Genomic DNA, 25,699 nt, shown 5'->3' with positions numbered 1-25,699 from the left:
TATTTGTTGCCAGAGAGGGCCGTGGAAGAAAAAGGGGGGGAGGGGCTGTTTTTGGCTCTTGATCCTTGAAAAAATCCTTGATTTTTTTTTTTTTTTTTTTTAGATAGAGTCTCACTTTGGGCTACAGTTTGGGACCTTCCTAGGCTACATAATAGAACTCACTATTCACTATGTATGCCCAGGGTGGCCTCAAACTGGTGGCAATCTTCCTTCTTCAGCCTCTTAAGTGCTGAGTTATAGGTGTGAGCCACCGTGAGTGGATTTCATCAGAGGTTTTGGTTCAGAAGTCTTGGGTGAATGAGGACTGGTGAGGTGGGGATCCCAGGCTGCCTTTCTTGTGCTTCTACATCTTCTGTCTCTTTCTGATATGATTAAAACCTGTCTTCATCATTTCCACCCCTCACCCCATCAGCTCCTGTCAGTTGTCCCTCAACCCCTTAACTTCTACAGATGTGTGCTATCCAAGGCTCAATCCTTTATCTTCCTCTTCCTCTTCAGCCCACTACAACTGGATTCCAGCCTCCCACAGCTCTGGTGGAGGAGGTCTGTGAGGTTACATGGTCATGGCTGAGGCCTGAGTATAACATTTTGATTCTCATCTGTCATGGACCACACCCTCCCTCCTGAAACTCCTTTTACATCCTATTCCTTCCTGCTTCACTTCCTCCCTCTGCAGCTGATCATCAGAACCTTCTAGCACTGGCGTCTCCCATGACCCACTCCTTTATTGTGGACCATGAGCTTCAGGGCTTTTTCTGGCCCTCCTCCAACCCCACCTACCCATTCTTTCCAGAAGGGTCCCAGCTAGAGTGAGCCCCCATATTCCCATACTGCTCTTTTGAATGTTCTGCAGTGTCTCATGGAAACAGCTCTGAGCATTTTGTACCCCCAGGTCCCTCACAGGAACAGACAGCCTCACTGTCTACTTGTTCCCTGGCTAAACCTAACAGTTATCCTTGTACCCTTGATCTTAAAAAATTTTTAAAAAATTATTTTTATTTTATGTGTATGAGTGTATTGCCTACATGTATATAAGGGCACCTATGTTATGCAATGCCTACAGAGGTCAGAAGAGGGCATCGGATCCCCTGGAACCAGAGTTACAGTTGTTAGTCACCATGTGGGTGCTGGGAATTGAACCCAGGTCCTCTGCAAGAGCAGCCAATGCTCTTAACTGCCGAGCCATCTCTGTCTTAAATAGTCTTACTCATGTGGCCTCTCTGATGGCTCTGGGATGCTCCTCCGGTACTCTCTACTCTCATGGCCTCTGTCCCAGCCCAGGCCTTTCCTTCTCTTGCCCCCAGCCCCCTCCTTTGCTTTCAAGGCTTCAGTCTTGATCCTTTCTGTCCATCCCCCGTGCTGCGCCGTGCCTCAGGATGTTCCTTCAGTGACTGTGATAGGGATCCCTGCTGCTCTACAGCTGTAGCTCACATTGTAGTCTGGGCCCTTCTCCAATCTTGCTGATTGCTGGGCCCCTCAGACCACTCCCCAGTTTACACTTGATTTTCTGGTATGGAGGAAGCCTTGATTGCTGCCTGCTACCTGTGGCATGGTTCTCTGCCTGGTGAATTTGTGCTCCATTTTTTAAGGCCAAGGTCACCTCCTCCGAAACCCTCCCTGATCACCACTACATAGACTTCCTCAGTCTAGGATGGACAGGCCCTGGGTTCTCTCTCTAAATCCAAGGTCTACAGGGAGCCAGACCTTCCTAGCTGGTTTGAAGGAAGATCACAGGTGGATAGAACTTGGATTTCAGGTGGATTTGATAGTCAATTTGTTTTTGAATTCCTGTTAACTTTGTTCTAGTTATGTGGGTGGTTTAGGTCGATGTTGCCTTTGGAGTACATGTGCATCTCTCCTCTCTCTCTCTCTCTCTCATTTTGTAAAGGGAATACTTCCCCTGGAACAGTTAGGTCTTCAAGGGGAGGCACTGGAAGCTGGTGTCTTCTGACACTGAACCTGGATTGCCAGGGGGAGGTGGCTGTCTGTCAATGAGATTCTCTGCCAGGCAGGCGGATCTCGGTGAGTTAGAGGCCAGCCTGGTCTACATAGTGAGTTCCAGGGCAGCCAGGGCTGTATAGTGAGACCCTGTCTCAAAACAAAAGAAACTCACAGACTAGGTTTCCCCTTTTCTAGACGTTTGAACTCGGTGCTGCCCCCTGCTGGGCAAACATCTCACCGTATTTGAAAAAGGCCAAATTAATTAAATATACTTTTATTTACAAAAGATAAAACCCACCAGCAGTGGTAGGTCGCAGCAGCAGTAGAAGGCAGTGGTGGAGTGCAGGTCCAGCTGTCTCGGTGACCGGTGTGTGTGCGTCCCCCTCCCCCAGACTCAGCTTCGGCCCCTGCCCCCGACCCTTTATGTCCCGAGTTAAGGCACAGCCCGCCCCCTCCCGTCCAGCCCCACGGAGGGAGCCGACGGGCGCAGAGCCCCTCGCGGGGCCCCACGGCCCGTCCCGGAACACACTCATCACGAGGCTGGCGCAGGTGGGAGCAAGAGGTCTTTAGTGTCCCCCCCCCCCATCCCTGTCTCCCGGCGCGGTCCCGCTCGGGCTCACTTCGGCGGCGCAGTGGGTGCGGGCGTGGGTGCGGCGGGCGGAGTGAGGACCAGGCGGATGCGCTCCACACACAGCTCCGCAGCCTGCCGGGTCTCCCGGCACAGCGCCGCCAGGCTCAGGAAGCCGTGCGGCAGGTCCTCCACCACGTTCAGCGTCACCGGCTGGTCCAGGTCTCGCAGTCGGCGCGCGAGCATGACGGAGTCGTCCAGCATGGGGTCCAGAGCGCAGGCCTGGAGAGGACGGGGGTGGAGGGAGGGAGAAGCGCATGGACAAGGACGTCGAGGTGGACAGAGGAGGGGGTCGTGGGGACGAGGGGAGAGAACGGAAGGGAACAGGTGGAGGTGTGGGAACGAGAATGAGTTAAACTGGATCCCCAGCCTTTGCCCAACCCCGGCTACCCCCGCCCCCATCTTTTCCACTGGCCCAAGCCTCTGGCTCAACAAAGTTGCAAAAGACAAGAGTCCTGCAGCCCCCCTCCCAGCCCTAGGCTCTGTTCTCGCGGGGGTCCGCGCTCACCACGATGTGCACAGGTGGCAGAGTCTTCAGCATGCTGTCAGGTGCCAGCAGAGGCGACATGAAGGGGTTCTTGACGATGGGTGACGAATAGAGGGGCATGCGGAGGATGCCCTGGCTGGAGCGCCGGGGGTGGAAACCCTCGGGGAAGGCCTTGTGCACGCTAGGGCTTCTGTCCATGGTGCTCATCTCATCGCTAGCTTCAGCCTCTTCCTGGGAATCCTCAGGCCGTAGAAAAAAGTTGACGTCGGACGGTGTGGTGGGGCCGAGTGTCTCCGCCGAGTGCGACAGCTCGGTGCTGTCTGACGTCTCCGAGCTGCTATTTTCGCTCAGGTCCTTTACTGTCAGGTTCTTGAGGGAATCTGTGCCCAGCGGGCCCTCGGGCTGGGCCAGGGCTGCCTCCGACACACTCCTTCGCATAGGCTCTGTGGGAGGGGCAAAGTCAGAGGCTGCCTGGAGGCTAGATATGCCTGGCAGTGAGTAAGATGTGTAGATAGATCAGATAGGCAAGGTCAGGGGAAAGATTGTGGCTTGTGGAGGTCTAGGACACTCCCAGACTCTCCTAGGGGATGGGCAGGGTGTTCCTGTACCCAGGGCTGCAGTTCTTACGGGGGTGGTGGAGTTGAGATGACCTTGGAAGTGGGGTTGTGTTCTAGGGACAGGGTGTGCAAGTCAGTTCACTTCTGGGTGCCTCCTTTTTCTTCCCCTCTCAGTGTAAAGGAGACATAGTCCTTAGTTCTTAAGCTGTAAGAATTTAAGAATTCAGTGACACAGGCTATATAAGATTAATTACTATTACCCCTTGAAAGATCATAATATGTCAACATGAATGTGTGTGTGTGTGTGTTTGTGCCTGGTGCTGGGGATGGAATGCACAGCTTTGCACATCAGCTCCAAGCCCCCCAATGGTGGATTCTAGACAAGTGTTCTATCGCTGAGCCAGACCCCCAGGCCCCCACTGGTGGGTGAATTTGAGGCAGGTGCTCTGCTGCTTAGCTGCACCCCCAGACTGGTATTAAGGATTTATTACCAGGCAGCATGCCCTGTTGTAGTTGCCTCCTGGTTCCCCAGCAGGAGGTCCAGCCAACCATCTTTTAAAAAAATTTATTATTTTTATTTTATGTGTATGAGTGTATTGCTTGCATGTGTGTAAGTGCACCAGTGTTGTGCAGTGCCTGTGGATGTCAAAAGAGGGCATCAGGTTTCCTGGAATTACAGACAGTTGTTAACTGCCATGTGGTACTGGGATTCAAACCTGGGTCCTCTGTAACAGCAGCCAGTGCTCTTAACTGCTGAGAGGTCTCTCTAGCCCCCAGCCAGTTTTTTGTGACTACATGACAGGAGGGTATGTATGAGCTCACATGGCTTGAAGCCTCTGTTCACAAGCAGCAAACAGGAATCTCCAGGGTATGCTGCTGCATAGAACTGCTCTCCAAAACATCCTTCATGTCTCTCAGTTTTATCCCTTCCCTTTAAGTAACCAGGCAAGCAAGTGACCACATGTACCCATCTAGTCTGCCTGGCATGCCCATTTTGGCTCAAGTCTGTTAATTGGAACTCCACTGTTTACAACTAGGGTTTTATCTCTGAGACAGAGTGTTACTATGTAGCCCAGGCTAGGCCAAAATATGGAATCCTCCTGCCTCAGCCTCTTAGTGCTGGGATTACAGGTGTGTGCCACCACACTGGCCCAACATTTCAGTTTTTACAACTTGTCTTATCAAACCATGAAGGCAAAGTTCAAGACAATGTTGGAATAATCACTTAGGTGTTCTGAGACCTAGATAATCGGTAGAATACAACTGTAGACACAGGGCAAGGGGTTCTGGCATCTTCTAAGAACACATATGTATGCCCAGTATTGTGTTGGCATTTGACACAAATGGGTGCAGTACTCCTCACTAGGATCTAATAAGGCAGGCAGGTACTCTTATCATACCCATTTCAGAGAGGGGGCAAACTAAAGGTTATGGATATTGATATCTAACCCAGTAGCCAGAGAGGCACTGATGGAGTGTGTCTCCAGGGACTGTACCTGGTCACCTTCTCCTACAGGGAACTCTCCACTGCTCACCATCAGATTCAACTTAATTGTCTTTGTGTGTATATCTGTATTCATCTGAAGGTCCTAAAATGAAAACCTAAATTTCAAATAAAACACGTGAACTGAATAATCTACTTGTGGGTATGTATGTGCACATATGTGTGGAGGCCAGCAGTCAACTTCTGTTGTCATTCCTCAGATACCAACCACCTTAAAAAATAAAAAAAAATTTTATTTTATGTGTATGAGATATTGCCTGCATGTATGTAAGTGCACCTGTGTTGTGCAATGCCCACAGAGGTCAGAAGAAGGTGCTGGATCCCCTGGAACTGGAGTTACAGATGGTTGTTAACCACCATGTGGGTGCTGGGAACTGGACCTAGGTCTTCTGCAAGAGCAGCCAGTGCTCTTAAATGCTGAGCCATCTCTCCAGAACACCCCCCATTTTTAATTTTTTAATTTTGTGTACACGTGGGTGCCTGTGTGTGAAGCCAGAGGACAGTTTCTAGGAGTAGGTTCTCTGTGCACCCTGTGGATTCTGGTGATTGTATTCAGGTCAAGCTTGGTGGCCTTTACTAGCTCAGCCATCTTGCCAGCCCCACCTTGTTTTTTGAGACAGGGTCTTTGACTGGCCTGAGACTCATGGAGTCAGCTGGCTGGCTAGAGAGCCCCAGGAATCTGCCTGTCTCTCCCTCCCCAGCACTGGGATTACAAGCATCTTACTGACTGAGCTATATCTATCCCCTGTCCAGGAATAATTTTCTTAACAAGAACAGTGAATGTGCCTGTTGAATGATTGAAAATGAGTTGAATTGATTGTGCTTAAAAAAAATTCTTAAATGTTATGGCGGGGAAGGTCCTCTTACCTCCCACAGGAAATCTCCACCTTCCATGGTCTGTGCTGTTGGCTGACAACCCCTTCCTGGGGAATATGAGCCCTGTGTCCCTTTGACCAAAGCTTGAGGGTCCAAAGGACTTGGGTAGAGTGCTTTGAGTTGAAAATCAGGGCAAGATGTGATAAATCTTTGTCATTCACTTCCCAGCTTATGAGGTCTTTCTGAGGGAGGATTTGTGAGCACTTATGTGTGCATATGTATGTATGTACATGAGTGTATGGGTGAGCTTGCTCATGTCGGTGCAGGTGGAGGCCAGAGGTAAATGCTGGGATTCTTCCTCAATTGCTTCTCTACCCTATTTTTTTCTTCTTTGAGACAGGGTCTCCCTGTAGTACTAGCTGGTCTGGAACTTGCTATGTAGACCAGGCTGGATTCGATCTCACTCCTTATGGAGACCAGGCTGGCTTCGATCTCGCAGAGATCCACCTATCTCTGCCTCCTGATTAAAGGCATGCACCACTATGCCATGCCCAGTGTTATTAATTTTTTTTAGGTTTAATTTAACTTGTTATTACTGAGCATGCAGTGCATATGGTATGTGTATGTGGGTACATGTGCCACATCGGATGTGTGGAGGTCAGAAGACAACTTTCTTGTGGAGTTGGTTTTCTCTTTCCACCTTTATGTGGGTTCTGGGGTTCTTACTCAGTTGTCTGGCTGCCCAGCACTGGTACATGCTGAGCCAGCTTGCAGCCCTCTATTGTATTTTCTGAGTCAGGCTCTCTCACTGAACCTGGAGCTCACTGATTTCTGCCTGGCTCCATCCCACCAGTGCTAGGGTTATGGGTTTGCACCACCATACCCAGCTTTTATATGGTTCTTGGGGTCCAAACAGGCTTTCATGTTTGCTCCCTGAGCTACCTCTCCAGCCCCAGGGAGGTTTTTGAGGCAATTCATGGGACTGAGAGACCACCTAGAGAACCAAAAGTCTGGGAATGTCCAGGATGTAGTCTGCTGTGGAAAACTGAGGTACCAGTACTGTGGGATCAGGATCAAACCAGCCAGGAAGGTGGTTTCTGCATCCTGGTGTGTCCCAGGGCTCAGCTCCTTTCCTCCTCTTGGACTTTTGCTGTCTCAAGCTATCTGTCTAGGCTGTTCTGGATGGGTGCCTTGGGACAGGCCATTTACTCACCTGCTGTGGGCACCGGGGTCTTTTGGGACTTGCGTCCACTTAGCTCCAGAAAGGAGTTAAGCCATGAGGAGGCGCCCAGGCGGAGGTCTCTGAGGAGCAGGGATGTGTCTCTCCGCACCAACCCCATCATGCCTAGTGCCTTCTGGTCTGAGTCAGAGTGGTCCTCTGTCTCTGTACCTGCAGAGTGTATGTGAGGGACTGAGTTGGTCTCCTCTCCTTTTAGGCCCAGTTCTGTCACTCAGAACTAGAGGCATCTGAGGCATACAAGCACCCAGCATCCAAGCATCCAAGCACCTCTGAAGGCATAGGCCTCACCTGAATAGGCGCTGACACACTTAGAGAGCACGCTGAGTGGCAGCAGTGGGTCTATGAGGCTCAGAAGACGAGAAGGAGAGGCAGCGGGCTGCAGTGTGGTGACCGGGTAGGCTGCCATGATGCCATCTGGCACCCTTACCCCATAGGCTGCTGCCCGAAGGGACACAGTGATGCAGAGGTTCCCACCCGCACTGTCCCCTGCAAGGCATATCTGCTCCCCTGTTGAACCTGGTTAGGGGAGAAGAGCTCGGTCACAGCCTGCCATGGGCTGGGAAGACTGGGCTGTCAGGTGGGGCATACAATACTCAAGATCAAGCAGAATGCCATTTTAGGTATTGGCAAACCGAGGTACAGATTTGGACCCATGTGGTAAGTAGCAGTCAGAGGACCAGGAAGAAGTGGAACAGAAAGGAAGTGCTGGGGAAGTTGGGGAGTCTGGAGGGCATGAGGAAGGGCAGGTGGTAAGAAAAGGCTCAGGGCAGTTTCCCAAGGCAGGAACATCAGAGGTTGGGAGACCAAAGGTCAGGGATAAGGCTGACAGCGAGGAGGACTGAGCCACTCCTCGCTTTGTACCCTGGTGCCCTCCCAGGATGTTGACATAAGAGGAAGGCACAAGGACCAGGAGAATGGCAGTGTAGGAGAGCAGGAGGTAGATAGCAGGCCAGGCACTGGCAACAAAGGCTGGAGTGAGGGAGCAGGAGGCAGCGATGAAGCAGCCAGGATGGAAGACAGAGAGCAATGGGGTAGCCTGTGGAAGAGCTGCAGAGGCAGGCGAGGGAAGGTGGGCTGGGGCTCGGGTCAGGCAGAGGAGGTGAGGCTGAGGCTTAAGGACCTAGGAGGCTCAGCACCCCTACAGGACAGGACAGGTGTTGAAGAAGAGTGGCCAGGGCACGGGTGAGAGCAGGATCTGTGACAGCAAGGACCTGGGTCTCACCAAGCAGGGCACAGTGCTTGACAGCCCAGCAGTAGGCGAAAAAACACTCCTCTAGCGCTCGTGGAAAGGGGGCCTCGGGAGCCAGGGAGTAGTCGATGGAGATGATGGGTGCACCCAGCTCCTGGGCCCAGCTCTTGAGGTAGGGCTCGTGGGATTTGGAGGTCTGTGCCACAAAGCCACCGCCATGGATGTGGATTACCAGGGATCGTGAACGGGGTACTTGCTGGGGCCGTGGGCGCAACTCTAGGCGTGGGCCCTCAGACTTTACCAGGTTGTTGAGCATCTTACTGTCCTGTGGGTGGGGAGACAGGGTGAGTTTGCTTGGACCTTATCCCTCCCAGGGGGTAGGCTCAGAGATTCAGGATGTTGGGCTGGGGCTGCCACCTTATAGGGTCAGGAGCCCTACCTGTCCTTCCCGCAGGTCGTAGGAGATGAGTCTGACTAGCACAGGTCCTGGTCCAGTGTGGGCCAATGGAGGTGAGATGGTGACTGTGAGCTTGGGATCAGAGGTCAGCGGCATCTCAAAGGCCTCAGGTGGCAGGCTGAGCAGGCGGCTTATCCTCACAGTGGTGGATGCCATGTTGGCCAGAGACTGGGGAGGGAACAGAATAGATGCTGGGGAGGGGTGTGGTGGTGGTGGGGCCTCTTCCCTCTTCCCCTCCCAACTCTGGTCTTTCCCCTCATGTGCTGTCCCTGGACCTGGGACTCTACATTGATCAGCTGTGGTTTTGATGGGTCTCTGGGCCTCAGGGTCTCCATCTGTGTAGCTGTATGTACAGGGGTGTATGACCATCTACTGCAGCATGGGTAATCACTTGGGGGTTGCATCCCTAAAGAAAAATTACCTTCCCTCCCTCATCCAGGTGGGCTCCCTCCCACCTGGCCCTGTGCTCACCGACAGCACCTCGATCTCAGTGATATTCCAGAAGGCTTTCCAGAAATGCACATCCAGGTTCTGGATGATTCGCTCAAACTCTGCCCCGCGCAGCTCTGGGTCTATAGCAAATCGGCCGCTAGTGAAGAGGGAGCTGGCGGTCACACCTGGGGGTCAGAAGGGGTGTCAAGGAGCCCTCGTGCTCCTTGGATTAGGCTTCTCAGAAGGATTAGGGAAGGGGGACAGGAGAGGGTGTGGGCAGGACCCAGCTGGCACTCACTGAGGCCTGTCTCGTTGCGTTTGTAGTGTTCCCCGAAGGACACCAGCCCGATGGAGAGAGTCTGCAGGAACGGCCGGATGGCAGGCGTGAACTGTGAAGGGACGCCTGTGTCACCCAACCACCCAGGAGAGGGATGAGGATAGGGCACAAGTGGGAACAGAGATGGGGGCAGGCACATTCACTTAGTAACCTCTCCTGAGTTCCTATGCTACACTGGGCATCACCACGCTATGCTGGGCATCACCGTGAGTGCTTTCATGGACCTGGTATCCTCCAAGGGAAGAGAGATGATGAACAAATAAAAATATGTGTGGCGTAACGTCAAAAACAATGAATGATTTGAAGGAAGGCACTAGGCACTATGTAGATGGGCCGCACTGACGACTATGGGTCAGGTTACCTGGCCAGGCCTGGGAGCAGGGATCTAAATGAGGGGAGAGGTACTTCCAGGAGAGGATGGAGTGAGTGTAGGACCTGAAGTCAAATGCTGGGCATGGGTAGCAATGGAAAGTAGGGGAGGAAGGGAAGCAGGGGACAGGGGACATGATGGTGTACCCAGAGCAGAATGAGCTGGGGACAAGAGCAAGGGGGATCCTAGAGGCAAAGAGGGATCCTATAGGGCCTAGGGCCCAGGCTGAGGAATCTGATTCATTCTTAGCAAGGTGTAGGGGGAGCATCTGGAGGGCTGTGAGTTGGGGAGTTAAGGGCATACAACTGAAGTCAGAAAGAAAGGGAGGGTGAAGCAGGCAGTGGGGCCTGGTATGGGGCAACAGAAAGCCACAAATGGGGAAATAGATCATGACAGATAGTACTGACAGATAGGGGGAGGTCAGCTAGTGCCTAGGACAGAAGGCTGTCAAAGAGTTTTGGGGGACACGTGGCAGGTGGCAGAGAGGGGACAGACATGAAGACAGTGGAGACAGCATCAGAGGAAACAGCCACAGAAGGCCAAACCAAGAGGTCAGCAGACGTGTGTATTCTGTAAACACTGAACAAGTTCTACAGTGTGCTAGGCTTTGATGGGTGCAGGGACTGAGCAGTGACTGAGATCTGGAGGCCTCTACCATCCTGGGGTGGGGGCTGGCATTTTTAGCAGGGGGAGGCTGCCCTGCACTGTAGCAGAGCTGGGTCCTCAAGGGGCTGGCAGGTGGCCCTGGCCATGCTCTTGGCCAGGAGCCCAGTAAGCCAGAGAGCGCAGGAACTCTTGGCCTTGGGTGGCTGGGACAATGATCAGGCAGCCTGGATCTCTTTCTTGTGACTCCAGTGTCAGTGTCAGAGCATGAGAGTGGGGAGCTGGCTGGCTCTGCCTGGCTGGTCAGTATTCCTGGGCTTAGCTTGGGTGAGGGGGGATTCCCAGAGATACCTGCTCTGGGTTGCTGAGGACCAACTGGCCCTCTAGGAAGCCTGGAGTGGTAGAGCAGGATGGGGAGGCAGAAAGAGTGGCAGGCTAATTTATCACTGAAGTGAGAGGAGGTCCCGAGAGGATCACGTAGCTCCAGATAGTCCTGCTGAAGTTTTTCATACAGCTGGTTGGGGCTGCCTGGAGCTAACACTGACCTCAGACAGGGGCAACTTGGGCTTCTGCTCTGATTCTGGTTTTCCAGGCTCCCCAGTTTTCTAGTCCCCAAGTCACTTTTGCCTCTATTTAATTAATTAATCAATCAATCAATCAATTAATTAATTAATTTGTGTCAGAGTCTTTCTATGTTACATATGATGTTGGTCAGACTGGCCTCAAACTCTCAATAATCCTCCTGCCTCCAGCCTCCTGAGGGCGTTGGGATATCTCACTTTCCATGTGCTGACAAGCTGAATCTCTTGGAGGTGGTTTGAGATGGGAAAAGGGTAGGAAAAGGCCCACAGCTAGGGTCAAAAATATCTAGTTCAGGGAAGAGAGCGATCTTTCTCATGGTCACCAACTCTGAGAGGCTTGTCAGCTCTATCCAGAAGGCTGCCTGGAAAGCACGATTCTATAGCAACTTTAGCAACAGGTGGGCTGGCACCTTCCCCCATCCCTTCCAGAATCTCAGTGGACATGAAAGGGGGGCATACTCACATAGAACAGGCCTTTGAGAACAATACTCATCACCCTCCTACAGGGCTCTAATACAGGGGCCAGACAGGTAACATAAAAGAGTGAATGGGGCTGGGTGTGGTGGCGCACACCTTTAATCCCAGTACTGGGAGTTTGAGGCCAGCCTGGTCTCCATAGTGAATCCAGGACAGCTGGGGCTACAGGGAGACCCTGTCTCAAAAAAGACTCCCCCCCCAAAAAAAAACAAACTTAAAAAAAAAAAAGAGTGAATGGGGGTTGGGGATGTAGCTCAGTGGTAGAGCTCTTGCTTAGCATACATGAGGCTCGAGGTTCAATCCCTAATACTTGGAGAGAGAAAGAGAAACTCTTGGGTCTAAGACAACAGAGTTGTGGGAAATCTAATAAAAAGATTTCCTTTTTTTTTTTCTGGTACTGAGGACTGAACTGTGGGCCTCATGCATGTTTGACAAGTGTTCTAACTACTGAGTTATATCCCCAGTCCTCTTTTTATTATTATTTTTTTTGTCTTTTTGAGACAGCTGGCCTGGAACTCGCTATGTAGACCAGGTTGGCCTTGAACTCAGAGATCCCCCTGCTTTAACTCCCCAGTGCTGGGATTAAAGGCGTGTGCTACCAAGCCTTAATGTTTTATTTATCATTTTTATTTTATGCTTATGAGTCTATTGCCTGCATGTATGTAAGTGCACCCATGTCGTGCAGTGCCCACGGAGGTCAGAAGAAGACGTCAGATCCCTTGGAACTGGAGTTAGGGACTGATAGTTGTTAGCTGCCATGTGGGTGCTAGGAATCCAACCCAGGTCCTCTACAAGAGCAGCCAGTGCTGTTAACTGCAGAGCCATCTCTCCAGCTCCCCTCTTTTAATTTTATTTTTTAGTCTGAGACAGGGTCTCCTTGGAGCTCCAGCTGTCCTGGAATTCACTATGCAGACCAGGCTGGCCTTGAACTCACAAAGATCCGCCTGCCCCTGCCTCCTGAGTGTTGCGATTAAAGGTGTGTGCCACCACACCCGGCCTCCTCTTTTTATTTTTGAGACAGAATCTCACTAAATTACCAAAGCTGACCTTGATTTTACTCTGTAGCTCAGGCAGGCCTTGGACTTGCAATCCTCCTGTCTCAGCTTCCCAAGTAGCTGCAACTTAACAGGCCTGAGTGGGCAAGCCCAGCTAGTGAAATGATTTCTTTCACATGATAGATCTGGTTTGGGTCATGAGTTTGAGACCCCCCCCTCCCCCTCAGTCTAACTCTGAGCTCCTGCTGATTGTGTCATTGTGTGTGTGCCTTCTGTTGCCTGCTTCCTGAATCCAGTGATACTGATTACTGTGGTTATTCTATGCTTCAAGGTTATGGGCCACTAGTGCCCTCACTATGGGCCCAGGGGGACATGGGGCAAGGGACTCACCTGGAAGCCCAGGCAGCGGCCGTAGAAGCAACCTTTATGTAGCGTGACATACTCTCTCAGGAAGTCGGCGGTGATTCTCTCATCTCCTTCGAAGAAGAGCACCCCTGGTCGGTTGGTGGTCAGCAGGCGCTGGGCGTAGTAGGCCAGAGCACGGAGTTGGGTGAGGGCAGCCAGGTAGGCCTCCAGTTCTGCCAGGTTGTGGCTGGCACGGAAGAAGATGCTGCGACGGTTGGAGGCCACATACCGAGATTTGTGTAGCAGGTGTGCCAGGCAGCAGCGGGCTGTGTGCACCAGGCTACGGTATCCATTGGCCGGTGTCTCAGTGTCTAGGTCGAAATGGTGCGCTACACCCAGCAGGCGGCCCAGGATTGGCTCCAGGCCCAGCGCCTGCTCCCGCACACCTGCAAAGATGCTGGACAACCGTCGTGCTGTCTCTCCAGGACCCTGGCTTGAGAAAAAGGCCATGTTGTCTTCTGCTAGAGTCACCAGTGACTGTGTCATTGTGCGTAGATCCATACCATGTGAGAATGCTGAAGCTGTGGGCAGGGGGGAAGCCTGTGAGCACCCCTTGCTCAGCCAGGCCCAGGACTCCAGGGCCTACCTTTCTTCCCTCAGGCCCAAGTGTTCAACCCAGGCTCCTCCCTCCCTCTCAGATACAGGAGTCCAAGCTCTATACCCCTTCTTCCTCAGGCTCAAGGGTCTGATCCCAACCCCTTGAGACTCAGGGGTCTGGGCTTCAGGTTCCTCCTCCCTCAGACCCAGGAGTTCACCCCCTTGCCTTCCAGGAGTCCGGAGCCTCATCCTGCTTCTGCCTTAGGACACATGACTCCAAGTCCCCAGTACCTGCTTCTCTTCCTAGGAGCTAGGAGTTCTAGCCCTAGGTCTGTTTCAGACCCAGGAGTCAAAACCCAGACCCAGAAGCCCCTGCTCTCTTCAGGGACTTAGACACTGGCTGTCCATGGCTTTCCCCTCTGCCCCTGGATCTAGGGGTCCAGTCTCCTGAGCCCAGAAGGACCTGGCTTGCTAGCTCTGCATCTCTTCTCTACCCCAGGAGCTGGCTCACCCTCTTCCTTCTTTCTTCTAGGGATTCAAGAGTAGACTTCTGCCTTTGTTTACTCTCCTGAGACCTGTTCCTCTTGGTTCTGGGAAGCCTGGATGCCCAGCCTGTTCCCTTTTTTCAGACCCAGGAGTTTGAACCCCATTCTGTGTTTCCTTCTTAGTTTCCAGGTGTCATACACAAGCTCCTCTCTTCCAACAATATTTGGGCGAGTTTATCCCCCGAGTCTGGCCATTACTGTCTCCAAGGACTCTGCTAACCCTGGCTTCAGCCCTTCTGAACTCAGTTCATCATTCCTTCCTGACCACACTGAGGACTCCCTCCTGGTCCCTCAAACTTGCCTGTGGAATCTCTTCCCAATGCCAGCTCCCTCTCTGTGCCTCAGTGGGATCCCCCAAACTCAGCATCATTCTTTCCCTGCAGGTTCCCTGGCCTTCGGGCCTGTCCACCTGCCTTAGACTGCATATTCTCTGCTCCCCTGCTTCAAACAGCACTACATACTGCTAAGCTTGGGCTCACTAGCCAGGTCCAGCTAAGGTTTAGTCCCCAAACCTCAGAATGCCATGGTTCACAACTCTATTACTGCTAGGACCCTTATTTACAGGAGGGGAAACTGAGGTTCAGTAAGGAGCTGAAGGCTGTATGGAGAGTGCCAATTCAAACCCAGATCTTTAGGTCCAGAGTTGCTACTCACACGGCACCTCCCCTAGCACTCTGAAGGCTCAGCTTCTAGCTCTAGCCCTTAAAACTTGCCCCATGCTATGCCTGGCTCCTGACATTCACAGTCGGTCCTCTGTGATCTTTCGTCCAGAATCCTTTTTCTCCCCAGGCTACCCTGTTATTTGAATAGCTTGTCACCAAGGTCCTGGATAAACTGCCCTTGACCCTTTGGTGGGGACACTACCATGCCCAAGTGACTCTTCTCTCTGGAAGCCCAGGGCCCTGCCTTGCTCCTCCTGGGTTTGCAGGCCCTTGTTTCCCTAGAAGACAGCGTCTCCTCTCCCTTCCAGGCCCCAGGTTCCTGCAACGGCCCTCTCTGTCTCTCAGCTGGCTTTGCACTCACCCCTCCCTGGCTGCTTCTTCCGAACTGGAGCTCCCCAGGCTGGAACAGCTGGTCTGAGGCTAGTGCCAGTAGCAGCCTAGGATAAACTGGGGGAGGGGCCAGCCTGGCTAGGGTGTGGCCGCTTGCTTCATCTCCTACCCAGAAAGGATAGTGAGAACCGCATGCTATAAAATGATGCCAGAGTCCAACTCCTTGAGTGTCCTGCCTGCTTGCCCCTCCAACTCCACTGAGAGTCCATGTGCCAGGTTCCTCTTCCTTAGAACCCAGGTGTCCTGGTGCCCAGCCCCATCTCTTTGACTCAGGGGTCCAGACCCCAGTCTCTTCCCTCAGACTCAAGAGTCCAGAGCCAGTCTTCTTCTCCTTTAGGACTCAGGAGTCCCAGCCTTAGTTCTGAACACACTGTCCCCTCTCCCCCAGCCAAGCTGCCCTCCCCTCTCCCCCATGTGGATTCAGGGAGCCAAAGGCTCAGTGATCTCAGTTCCCACCCTCTGGACTGGCCCTGGCACAGGCAGCCCCAGCTGTTAGGGGGAAAAAAGAGGCGGCCAGCCTTGCTTTTCCCTCCGAGGAGGACAAAAGCCAATTAAGAGCAGTGCCAAGCTCAGCTAGGGGCCTGAGCCACAGGTCCTATGAGGTGGTGTTTCTACACTGGGCATCCTCTGTCTACCACTTCCCTTGCACAGCCCACTCTCTATGATGGCCAACTCCATGTTACATATGGGGAAACCACGGCTCAGACACTATGTTCCTCTATATCCTCCTTGCCCAGCCAGCTCTTTCTCACCCTAAAGCTTCAACTTGGGGTGTTCCCTAACTGTTCTCATCTAAAAGGTGCACCCCATTATTATTTTTTAAATTAAAAACAATTTATTTTTATCTTATGTGTTTGAGTGTATTGCCTGCATGCATTTTAAGTGCACCTAGGTTGTGCAACGCTTGTGGAGGCCAGAAGAGGGTGTCAGATCCCCTGGAACTGGAGTTATGGATGGTTGTTAACTGCTATGTGGGTGCTGGGAATTGAAGTTGGGTCCTATGCAACAGCAGCCAGTGCTCTTAATCACTGAGCCATTCCCCAGTCCCAGATACGACTTAATCTGAATGAAAACCTAGTACAGCATTTGGCCCATGGAAGGTCCTGGATATACTACTGGCTTCCTTTTCCAATTCCTATGCCTTGCCTATCATGGGAAGATATAGATGAGGCCATAAAAACTCTGTTCATCCCTGGAGATTCCAGAAAATACTGGCTTACCGTCTGCAGGGGAGTTTAGAAAGTTAATGGCAATGATGGGTCTTAGTTGAGGTTTTTCTTTTTAAAAATTTATTTAAAAATTTTATGTGGGGCTGGAAAGATGACTCAGCAGTTAAGAACACTGACTGTTCTTGCGGAAGATCCAGGTTTGGATTCCAGCACCCATATGGCAGCTAACAACTGTCCTTAATTCCAGTTCCAGGGGATCTGATGGCCACTTCTGACCTCTGTAGGCATTGCGTGACTTGGGTGCACTTACATGCAGGCAATACACTTATACACATAAAAATAAACAAAACAAACTTTGAATCAAAGAATAGGTCAGGCAGATTAGCCAAGATAGTAGAAGTAGAAGACCACAAAGCTGAGGGCTTATGGTGATTATGTAGTGCAGTGAGTAACATGGCCACAAACAAGTCATAGGCCATCACTGTCAGCAACACACTATCCAGTACAGAAAAGGCCGTGAAAAAATACGTCTGGGTGAGGTGACCTTCATACGTGATGGCTTTGTTCTGTACCTTGATGTTCACCAATATCTTAGAGATTGTGGTGGGAGTGAAACGAATGTCTATGAAAGAGAGATTGGAGTGGGCAGGTGGGACTCAGTGCTGATGGGCAGGGTAATGAGAGTGTTCCCTACAACACAGACCAGGTACATGGACACAGACAGCCCCAACACAAGGGGCTGGATGTTGTTTTCTTTTGACAATCCCAGTAGCTTGAATTTTAAGTAACTATTAGATTCTCTGGCTCCATAAAGCTTCGGAAGTTGTCTGGAAAGATGCAAACACTTAAAAGCACTTAAAATGAGAATATGCCATACATTTCAAATTCACTTATGAAACATTGTGTTTTATCACTGTTTTTGTTAGCCTTGCCGACCAAGACCTCTGCGTCCACCACCACTGTCTCAATTCTGCATATTTATAAAGAACATTATATGCTATGCAGGTATTTCCACTGCGTCATTTCTGTCTGATAATAATCCATCTCTGCTCTCAAGAACAAAGTGTTTTCAGAGTCATCTCGGTATCTTGTAGTCACTCTCTCTTCCAATCCCAGGGAAATATGGAGATAGATAATTTTGGAATGCTGAATTTGAAGATGTCTTATTATCCTTATATCACAATCCAGGGTTTTGAAATAGACTATCCTGACTCAAGCTTGACTCAAGGATATTGTACAAGTATTTTTAAGGAAGTCTATTGTCAGTCCAGTCTCACTGTATCCCTCTATCTACATCATAATATGTCTTAATCCAGGATTGCAAAGATGGCTCAGATGCTGATAGCGTTGGCTGCTCTTGCAAAGGATCTGGGTTTGATCCCTAGCACTCACATAGAGGCTAAGAATTGTCTGTAACTCTAGTTCTAGGAGATCAAACACCCTTTTCTGGTCTCTGAAGGCATTGTACACACATGTGCAATGTGTGCATTATATGCAGGCAAAACATTAAAAAAAAAATGACGGGCTGGAGAGATGGCTCAATGGTGGCTAGTAGTTGTCTGTAACTCCAGTTCCAGGGGTATCCAACTCCATCTTCTGACCTCCACAGGCATTGCACAACACAGGTGAATTTCCATATATGCAGGCAATACACTCATACACATAAACTAAAAATAATGTATTTTAAAACAAAAAAAATATGGCTTAATCCTAAAAATCAGTTCAGGAACTCTATTATGCATTCTCATTGTTCCCTGCATATTTATGTTGTTCTTAAATTATACTGAGGTGACTGTGTCTTTCCTATTACATTTTCTTTTAATATTTCTAGCACTGAGCATAGTATTGGTCCATTTAGTCCTGGGTTCCATAGGTTCCACTTTCATGGATCCAACCAACCACACATAAAAGTATCTGAGTTGCAAGACTTGAGTTTGATCCTCATTAGTGAGAGGAAAAGAAAAACAAAAACAGCAGCATCAAAATTGACTAGGCATAGTCCCAGCACTCGGGAGGTAGAGGCAGGAGGATCTCTGTGAGTTTGAGGCTAGCCTGGGCTACAGAGCCAGTTCCAGGCCAGCCAATGCTATGTCTCAAAAAATAAAACAAGTGCCAGGTGTGGTGGTGCACACATTTAGTCCCAGCACTCGGGAGGCAGAGGCAGGCAGATCTCTGTGAGTTCAAGGCCAGCCTGGTCTATATAGTGAGTTCCAGGACAACGGGGGCTACAAGAAGACCCTGTTTCAAAAAGACCAAAAAACATCCCCAAAACCAAACAACCCCCCAAAACCCCAACCCCCCTAAAAAAACCCAAACAAAAACAAAACAAAAGATCTATGTACATGTTTGGATGTGTCCTGATCTATACATGTATGCTGAGAACAGAACTTGCTGTTTGTTCAAGCAGAGATTTAAGGAATTATCTTGGCCATCTCCCTCACCCTATCCCCATCTAGTCTGTCAGCTAGTCCCATCTACCATGTCCTAGGAAGCTCTGCAACTTGGCCCATCTCCCACCTCCACTGCCTCCTCCCTTGTCCACACCACAGCATGCATGAATGTAAAGCTCTCTGGGTGCCTCTGTCCAGTCTGTTTCCTGCAAAGCATCCAGAGGATCTTTTGAAAACAAATCTGATCACATACTTCCAGCCCTTCAATACCTCCCTGCCTGTCTCTCAGGATAAAGCCTCTATCCTGGACATGGCCTCCCAAAGCAAACTAGAGGCCAGCCTCCCCTGTCCTCCCCCCCTCCCTCCCTCCTTCCCTCCCTCCCTCCTTCCCTCCCTCTCTCCCTCCTTCCCTCTCAGAGCTCTCTCTGCCTTGTCACCTGCTGCTTCCTCCAGCCTCAAGGACTTTTTACCTATGCTGTCCTCTTTGCCCCTCTTGTGAATGTCTGTCCTTTCTTGACTCTAATGTCACCTCCTTGGGAAGCTTCTCTCTTTCATTTTTCAGGATTCTCCCTTTTTAAAGTATCCCAGGCTGTCCTCAGATTCACTATGTAGTCGAGGATGACATCAAACTTCTGATCCCTCCTGCCTCTACCACCCTAGTTCTGAATAAAAGGCATGTAACCACCATGCCTACTTTATGTGGTACTGGAGATAGAGCCTAGCGCTCTGTGCATACTAGGCAAGCAGTCTACCAACTGAGGTGTATTCCCAGCCCCAGGCCTTTTCCTTTTGTTGGATTTATCACATTGTGTTGTTCACAGTAATAGCCTCTGGGGGAGGGTGAGAGGAGTTGAGACAGAGTCTCTAGCCCTGACTGGCCTGCAACTCACTACGTAGCCTTGAACACTTGACAGTCCTCCTGACTCAGCTTCCTAAGTGCTGGGATCATAGGTATGTGCCACATGCTTGGCAACAATAGTTTGATTTGATTAATATTTGTGTCTCCAGCTCCACTGAGTCGGTCCTGTTAGTCACAGAAAGGCCTGGTCTGGCACCACTAAGTGTTGAGTGAAAGTCTGGGGATTGAATCTATGCATCTGGAGCCTTTTGGGTCCAGAATTAAGGTTGGGGCACACAGTAATTTCCAACTTCCCTATTCCCTGTTTTGAGAAGGCTGAAGGTGGCCATCTCTGTCTTAGGGTAAGGAAGGCTCCGAGTCTCAGTGTCATCATTTGGGAAATGGGCTGATCATAATAACAGCAGCCTCATCCAGTTACTGGCAAGATCACATGGATAACAAAGACTGCTCTAGCCAGTCTGGGTACCCTTGGAGCAGGGGTGGGTCTGATTCACCTGTCTCAGCCCTGGCACCAGGAAGAGCTTCAGGAAATGACAGGGAATTCATAGAGAGCCTTTGTGAGTTGGTAGGTCCTTGGGTTTCTGAGTAGGCTTGGCTGGGCCATAGCTGTGCAGGGAGCCTTACTCAGGTAGATTCTTTCTGACTCCTCCAGGCAACATCAAGGGAAGCATGATTATTAGTATCCCCATGTCACACTTCACACATTCCTTCACTTATCAATCCAATAAATATTTGAATGTCCATGTGCCTGGCATTCTAGGCAATGGCATTCTAGGTAAACAAGGCAGACACAACCCCACTTACAGGGAATTCACTACGTGGTGGGGTCTAACAGTAGTATTATCACATCCACCTCTCCTGAGGGTTTGTTATGGGTCAAACACAACAGCTCTCCAAGTCAGATACTGCTATCAGCATGCACAGTTCCTGCACAGGTACTTCTCATGGGCTGCAGGTGGAGCTGCATGGTGCAGCTCTTGTCTAACGTTTACCAGGCCCTGGGCTTGTCTTTTATCAGGCCCCCGGTTTGGCTATCACCAGTACCACAAAAACAGACAAGACTCATAACTGAGCCAGGACGTAATGCCTGCTCCGACCTGAGCCTTGCAACCTCTTTGTTGGTCTGTTGAGATTTCTCCAGCCTTCTAGATCTGGGGAACCTAAATGACAGCCCATCCCTCTCCTTAGGGAAGGTGTGAAGGTCCAAAGCCAGTTTAAAGCCCCCATGTCCTGGAAGGAGTGAAGCTCAGGAAGCTAAGTCCGGGTGGGGATGAGCTGACAAGCTGGTGGACTGAGAACAGATGGATTGATTGACTGAGGGTGGGATGAAGGGGCTGTGATGAGCTTTTCCCATTAAGGGGGTACTCCTTCCTCTACCTTTTCCTGACTCACCCCTAAACTTCCTCTTTTGGTTAACAGCAGCTAAACCCCTTCTCCATTATCCTCTCAAGAGTGCCGAAGACCTGAAAATCGGCCCTTGAACCATTTCCCTGGCCGAAAGCAGCAAGGGCAGCTGTTGTCCTTGGTCACACAGGGAATACCGAGCCCTAGCGGGGGCTGTACTCCAGCCTACAGGCATTCCGGACTGTGCTCCCAGGAGGGCGCTGGGGCAGCCCGCATGGCCCTTCGGCCCAGGTGAGACATTCCGCTCTCATCAGCTCCCTTCTCACAATAGATGGTCCCCGCACGCAGGACTCAATGGCTCAGTCCGCGGTTCCCCCCTCCTCGTGGCAGTGGGTCAGTCCACCCCGTCCGCAGTGCCCGGCGGGATGTGCACTGTTGCTTCCGACCCGCGGCCGGCTCACCTTTGGTCTTGGCTTTCCTCCACCGCCGGCGACTGCGGCTCCTTGCCCCGTCTTTGGTCTTTTTCGAGGCCTGGACCCCCCTGGGCCCCAATTCCCGGACTGACTCCATCAAGTCTCCGCGGTCCCGGCGCCGGGCCCAGTGCCAGCCGTCAAGTCCCGCCCCAACAGTCAATCCTTACTACACACCATCGCCGGGCCCCTAAACCATCCAATCTCGGGCTGGCTCCTCTTTGGACTCCTCCTTAAAGGGCGTGGGGATGAAGGCTTTGCTCCGCCCATTCTCGCGTTAAAGGGACGCAGCCAACACGCGCGCACACACACACACACACACACACACACACACACACACACACACACACACACACACACACACTGCAACCCTGGAGGAGGCAAAAACATCTGGGACAGGGATGGTGTGGAGCCCCGAGGGGGTCACCCCAACTGAGAACCCCTGGGCTCACATGCAGGTGCACCTTCCCATGAAGTGGGCCCAACCCACCTGCCAGGAGGAGAGGGGAGAGCTGGCTCCTCAGTCTCCCCTAGGGGGTATGGGGATATGGGGGTCAGGCCCTCCATCAGGGGCAGGGCCAACACAGGGGCGTGGCTGTGCTTGGCAGCCGTTAGGGGAAGCCCCCGACTTCTTCCTCTCCGTTTTTTTATTTTTCCCCCCTTCGGTCTTTTTGAGACAGGGTCTCCCTGTAGCCCCAGCTGGCCTGGAACTCACTATGTAGACCAGGTTGGTCTTGAACTCACAGAGATCTGCCTGCCTCTGCCTCCTGAGTGCTGGGATTAAAGCACCAGCATGCCTGGGTCCCTCCCAGCAGTTTTTGTTTTTGCTGTTATTTGTGATTAGTGAAAGTTGAACACTGTAGCCCAGGCTAGCCTTAATCTCTCAGCAAAGCAACTACCTCCCAATGCTGGGATTACAGGTTTGAGCCACCACCCACAGGACCTCTCTCTCTTCTAGTTATATTGCTCTATCTTTCTTGAGGTTATTCTTGGTCATGTCTCTCCTAATCTAGAATCAAAGAGATGAAGGGAAAGAAAATATTTGTCACCCCTACCCCTCTTGACCCCCTGTCTCCCAGCAGCTTCCAGCCAAGGGGTCAACCCACTGAAAGTGAGCTGGTGTGCCTGGGAAGAGATGGGAAACAGGAGGCCACAAAGCTCATGCATGCCCGTATGGCCAACTCTGCCAAGTGGTCTCCTTAGCAGTGTCTAGGGAGGTGCATGCACATAAGGGCAACTGCCTACTGAGTGAGGAGCAGCGATCTCCACACCTCTTTCTTTAGACGGTCCTGGAACCCTGAGAAACAGTTTTTCATCTTCTGCATTGGGAACAGTAAGCCTCAGTTTCCTCCCAGAGCACACAACCACCTTGGCGCTGAAATGCTAACTGCTCAGTCTTCTGAGGAAGACAGGCCAGGCCTTTACGGAGGGACAGGCCCCTTAGTGGAAACACCACCATTGCCCAGGATTATGACCTTCCTTGTGTCCTCATGGGAAGAATCAGGACTCCACTGCTTTACCCACCATGGGCAGCCCAAACCCCCAAGAAACTCATTGAGAGACAGTCCTAAGGTCATTCCTCCTGAACTGAGTCCCCATGGAGGCAGCCGACTGGGAGTGAAGGCCAGTGTATTCCTGGCAGCACAGGCCCGACCTGGTAAACGCAGAGGTTGTGAACATCCCGGATATTCAGTTTATCTATACTGACACCGAAGGGTGAGGCTTACACCGAGCATTGTGCTGCTGCTGTAACCCCAGTGCCTGCCCCACAGCTAAAGCTTGGCCAGCTTTTGTGGGCCAATGAATGAATACCTGGAGGAGGGTGCCTTGTCCTGTTTCCTGGGCTAGAACTCTTTTCTAGCTCAATTTGATTTTCCTCAAATTCCGTGTAGGGGGCAGCCTGGTGTAGAGGAAGAAAACCTGGTTTGAATCCTGGGTTGCTGCTCCTAACTGCAGGACCTTGTGGAAGATCCTTGATTTTTATGCCTCAGCACCCTTATCTACAAACTGGGGGTGTTGGTCTTTTTCTCACAAGATTGTTGACAGATGGATGACCTGATGTCCCTGGAAGGTTCCAGTCCTCCAGGTTCAGACTCACCTGTGCCTTGGTAGTGTTTGTGACTCTGGATGCTGTTTTCCTTCCCATAAGGCGATGTTCCACCATATCCTGACACGGTTTGATAATCAGGTTTCTTTTTGAAGGCTCCTGGGGTCACTGTCCCACTCTTTTGGGCTGAAGAATCTGACTCTGAAGATGAATTCAAATCTTCTGTATCAGAATCTGTGACCCAGTCAAAAAACGTCTTCCACTCTTGGGCTGTTCGCTGTATGGATAGTTCATGCAATCTTGTTAAAAATTCCCACTCGTTCAAAGATCTATTCTTGGATTGGGTTCCTTGGACTGGAGGTGTTGGCTGGGCTGTAGGCGCTGACTGTTCAGGTGTTTCTTGGGATGTAGATTCAGTCTGGGTAGGGGGTCTCACTTTGGATTCAGGTGTGACCTGGGCTGTGGATGTTGACTCAGCTTCTTGTTGAGCTAGAGATGGTTCTACTGGTCTAGATGTTGGCAGTGCTTCAAGTCCCTCTTTCAACTGTGGTACTGGTGGAGTTGTAGTCACTGGCCCAGGTCCCTGATGGGAGGTAGCTTCCGGTTGATCCATGTGCATGCTATGGTTGGAGGATGATTGCTGTGGTGCAGGGGAGGCTAATGGGGCAAGAAATTTCTGGAGCAAAGCAAATTTGTATTGCGCTCTAGGTTCCTGCTGGAATTCAGCTTTGTGTTGGGCAGTGGGCTCATGCTGGAGTCCCTGTTTCTGTTGGGAACTGAATTCCTGCAGAGTCTTGGATCCTAGCTGGGCTGTGAGTATCTTTTCTGGCCCAGGCTCTGGCTGGACTGTAGGTCTCTGGTGTAGCTCAGGTTCCCAGTGTGGCCTAGATACTGAGGTGGAACCTGGCTCTGTTGTTGCAGTTTCCCTCGTGAGAGAGGTTGGTCTCCCAGCCTTCATCCTTCTTCCCCTACCCCTCAGGCTTCCCTCTTCACAGACCTCTCATGATGGCACCTCCCTTTGGGCTCTACTCCTTCATCCTGGCATTCCTGGTCTGTCTTTATAAGGCAGCTGGTTAGTGGGTATATCACTGCTGGCCCCCCACTCCTGTGCCAAGCGATCACTCTGAACCTCTTACTTAGGGAGAGGGATTAGGACTGGAAGGAGGCTTGTGTGCCCAGTACTCTCTTACTAAAAGGGAGGGGCTTGCCCTCTTGTGTCATAAATAGGGCCCCACCCCACCCACCACTCAGTTAAAATAAGCAGTGACCCTTCTTATAAGGCAAGCACCCTAACTTAGTCTTCCCCATCCTTTTTCTTTTCCTCCTGAGATAGGGTCGCAGTGTAGCCCATGCTGACCTCAAAGTCCTGATCCTCCTCCAAGTGCTGTGATTACAGATGCATGTCACCATGGTTCTTTTTTCTTTTCTTCTTCTTCCTGATACTGGGGAAACACTTGAGGAGTCTCTATAGTTATAATAATTGTTTTCTCTTTGTTCATTGCTGCAACTGGTTGCCAACTGAATTATCTTATATTGTTACTCTGATCATTTTATACCCATGCTAAAGAACAAAAAAATCATTCTCCTATTTTTATAGACTCAAAACCTTTTGGAATGGCATTTGAGATTCTTCACACTGTTTTGCCTTGAACTGTGTTTCTGTGTATATATCTCCTGTACTAGATTGGAAACTCACAGAACGCAGTGACTTCTGATGAGGCTGTTGTGATGATGCTGTCGAGGACGATGCTGCTGTTGTGATGATGATGATGATGACGACGATGATGATGATGGTGACTACGACGACAGTGATAGCTGTCATGAATGCTGAAGGCTGTCTACACATTCTTAAGCTCTATGCCTTTAATCCCAGTACTCTGGAGGCAGAGGCAGGCGGATCTCTGTGAGTTCGAGACCAGCCTGGTCTACATAGTGAGTTTCAGGCCAGCTGGGGCTACAGGGAGACCCTGTCTCAAAAAGACCCCCCCCCCAAAAAAATAAAAAAAATAAAAGGTAAAGAGGTCATCTGGATTTCATGAGTTAACAGACCCTATTTGAAAGAACTGATTTTTCATCCCCTCTAAATTGATTTTCTTGCTACTTTCCTGATTGAATTTGAGGCCAAGTGAGACCAGCTAGGGGGCTGAGGTTTCCTAGGTTCTTTCAGGGTAAGGGGACGGCACAAGAAAAGATTGACAAGGGAAGGTGGTGGAGGGAACAACAGTGAATGTGATGGGAGAGAATGCCTTTAGGGAGCCCTGGAATGC

The 25,699-nt window shown here is 51.0% G+C and overlaps 1 protein-coding gene across 2 annotated transcripts; it reads right to left on the bottom strand.

The window, feature by feature from the left end:
- Window positions 1–2,199: 2,199 nt before the first annotated feature.
- Lipe (lipase E, hormone sensitive type) lies at window positions 2,200–24,390 on the bottom strand. Of its 2 annotated transcripts, none has more exons than XM_029570064.1 (10): window positions 23,484–24,390; window positions 13,005–13,540; window positions 9,550–9,640; window positions 9,291–9,436; window positions 8,802–8,987; window positions 8,396–8,687; window positions 7,462–7,689; window positions 7,147–7,323; window positions 3,078–3,499; window positions 2,200–2,791 (listed from the first exon to the last, which is right to left on the bottom strand). In XM_029570064.1, exons 1-10 carry the CDS (start codon window positions 24,388–24,390, stop codon window positions 2,558–2,560), a joined length of 3,219 nt encoding a protein of 1,072 aa, XP_029425924.1. In that variant the 3' UTR covers window positions 2,200–2,557. The 2 variants fall into 2 exon arrangements, with proteins under 2 accessions (XP_029425924.1, XP_008844635.1); XM_008846413.3 differs by lacking the exon at window positions 23,484–24,390 and adding an exon at window positions 21,377–21,564.
- Window positions 24,391–25,699: the final 1,309 nt, after the last annotated feature.

Source organism: Nannospalax galili, unplaced genomic scaffold (assembly GCF_000622305.1).
Source record: "Nannospalax galili isolate Female #2095 unplaced genomic scaffold, S.galili_v1.0 scaffold1623, whole genome shotgun sequence".
In the NCBI taxonomy this organism is placed as follows: domain Eukaryota; kingdom Metazoa; phylum Chordata; class Mammalia; order Rodentia; family Spalacidae; genus Nannospalax; species Nannospalax galili.
The sequence above is the reverse complement of the archived record's forward strand: the minus strand, read 5'-3'. Positions and strand labels throughout refer to the sequence as shown.

Excerpts from the sequence above, each read along its gene's own strand:
- Lipe (XM_029570064.1), bottom strand. The coding sequence starts at position 24,390 with ATGAAGGCTGGGAGACCAACCTCTCTCACGAGGGAAACTGCAACAACA. Across the intron at positions 9,641-13,004 it reads GCCGCTGCCTGGGCTTCCAG|TTCACGCCTGCCATCCGGCC; the intron begins GTGAGTCCCTTG and ends GTCCCTTCACAG. Across the intron at positions 7,690-8,395 it reads CAAGCACTGTGCCCTGCTTG|GTTCAACAGGGGAGCAGATA; the intron begins GTGAGACCCAGG and ends TCCCCTAACCAG.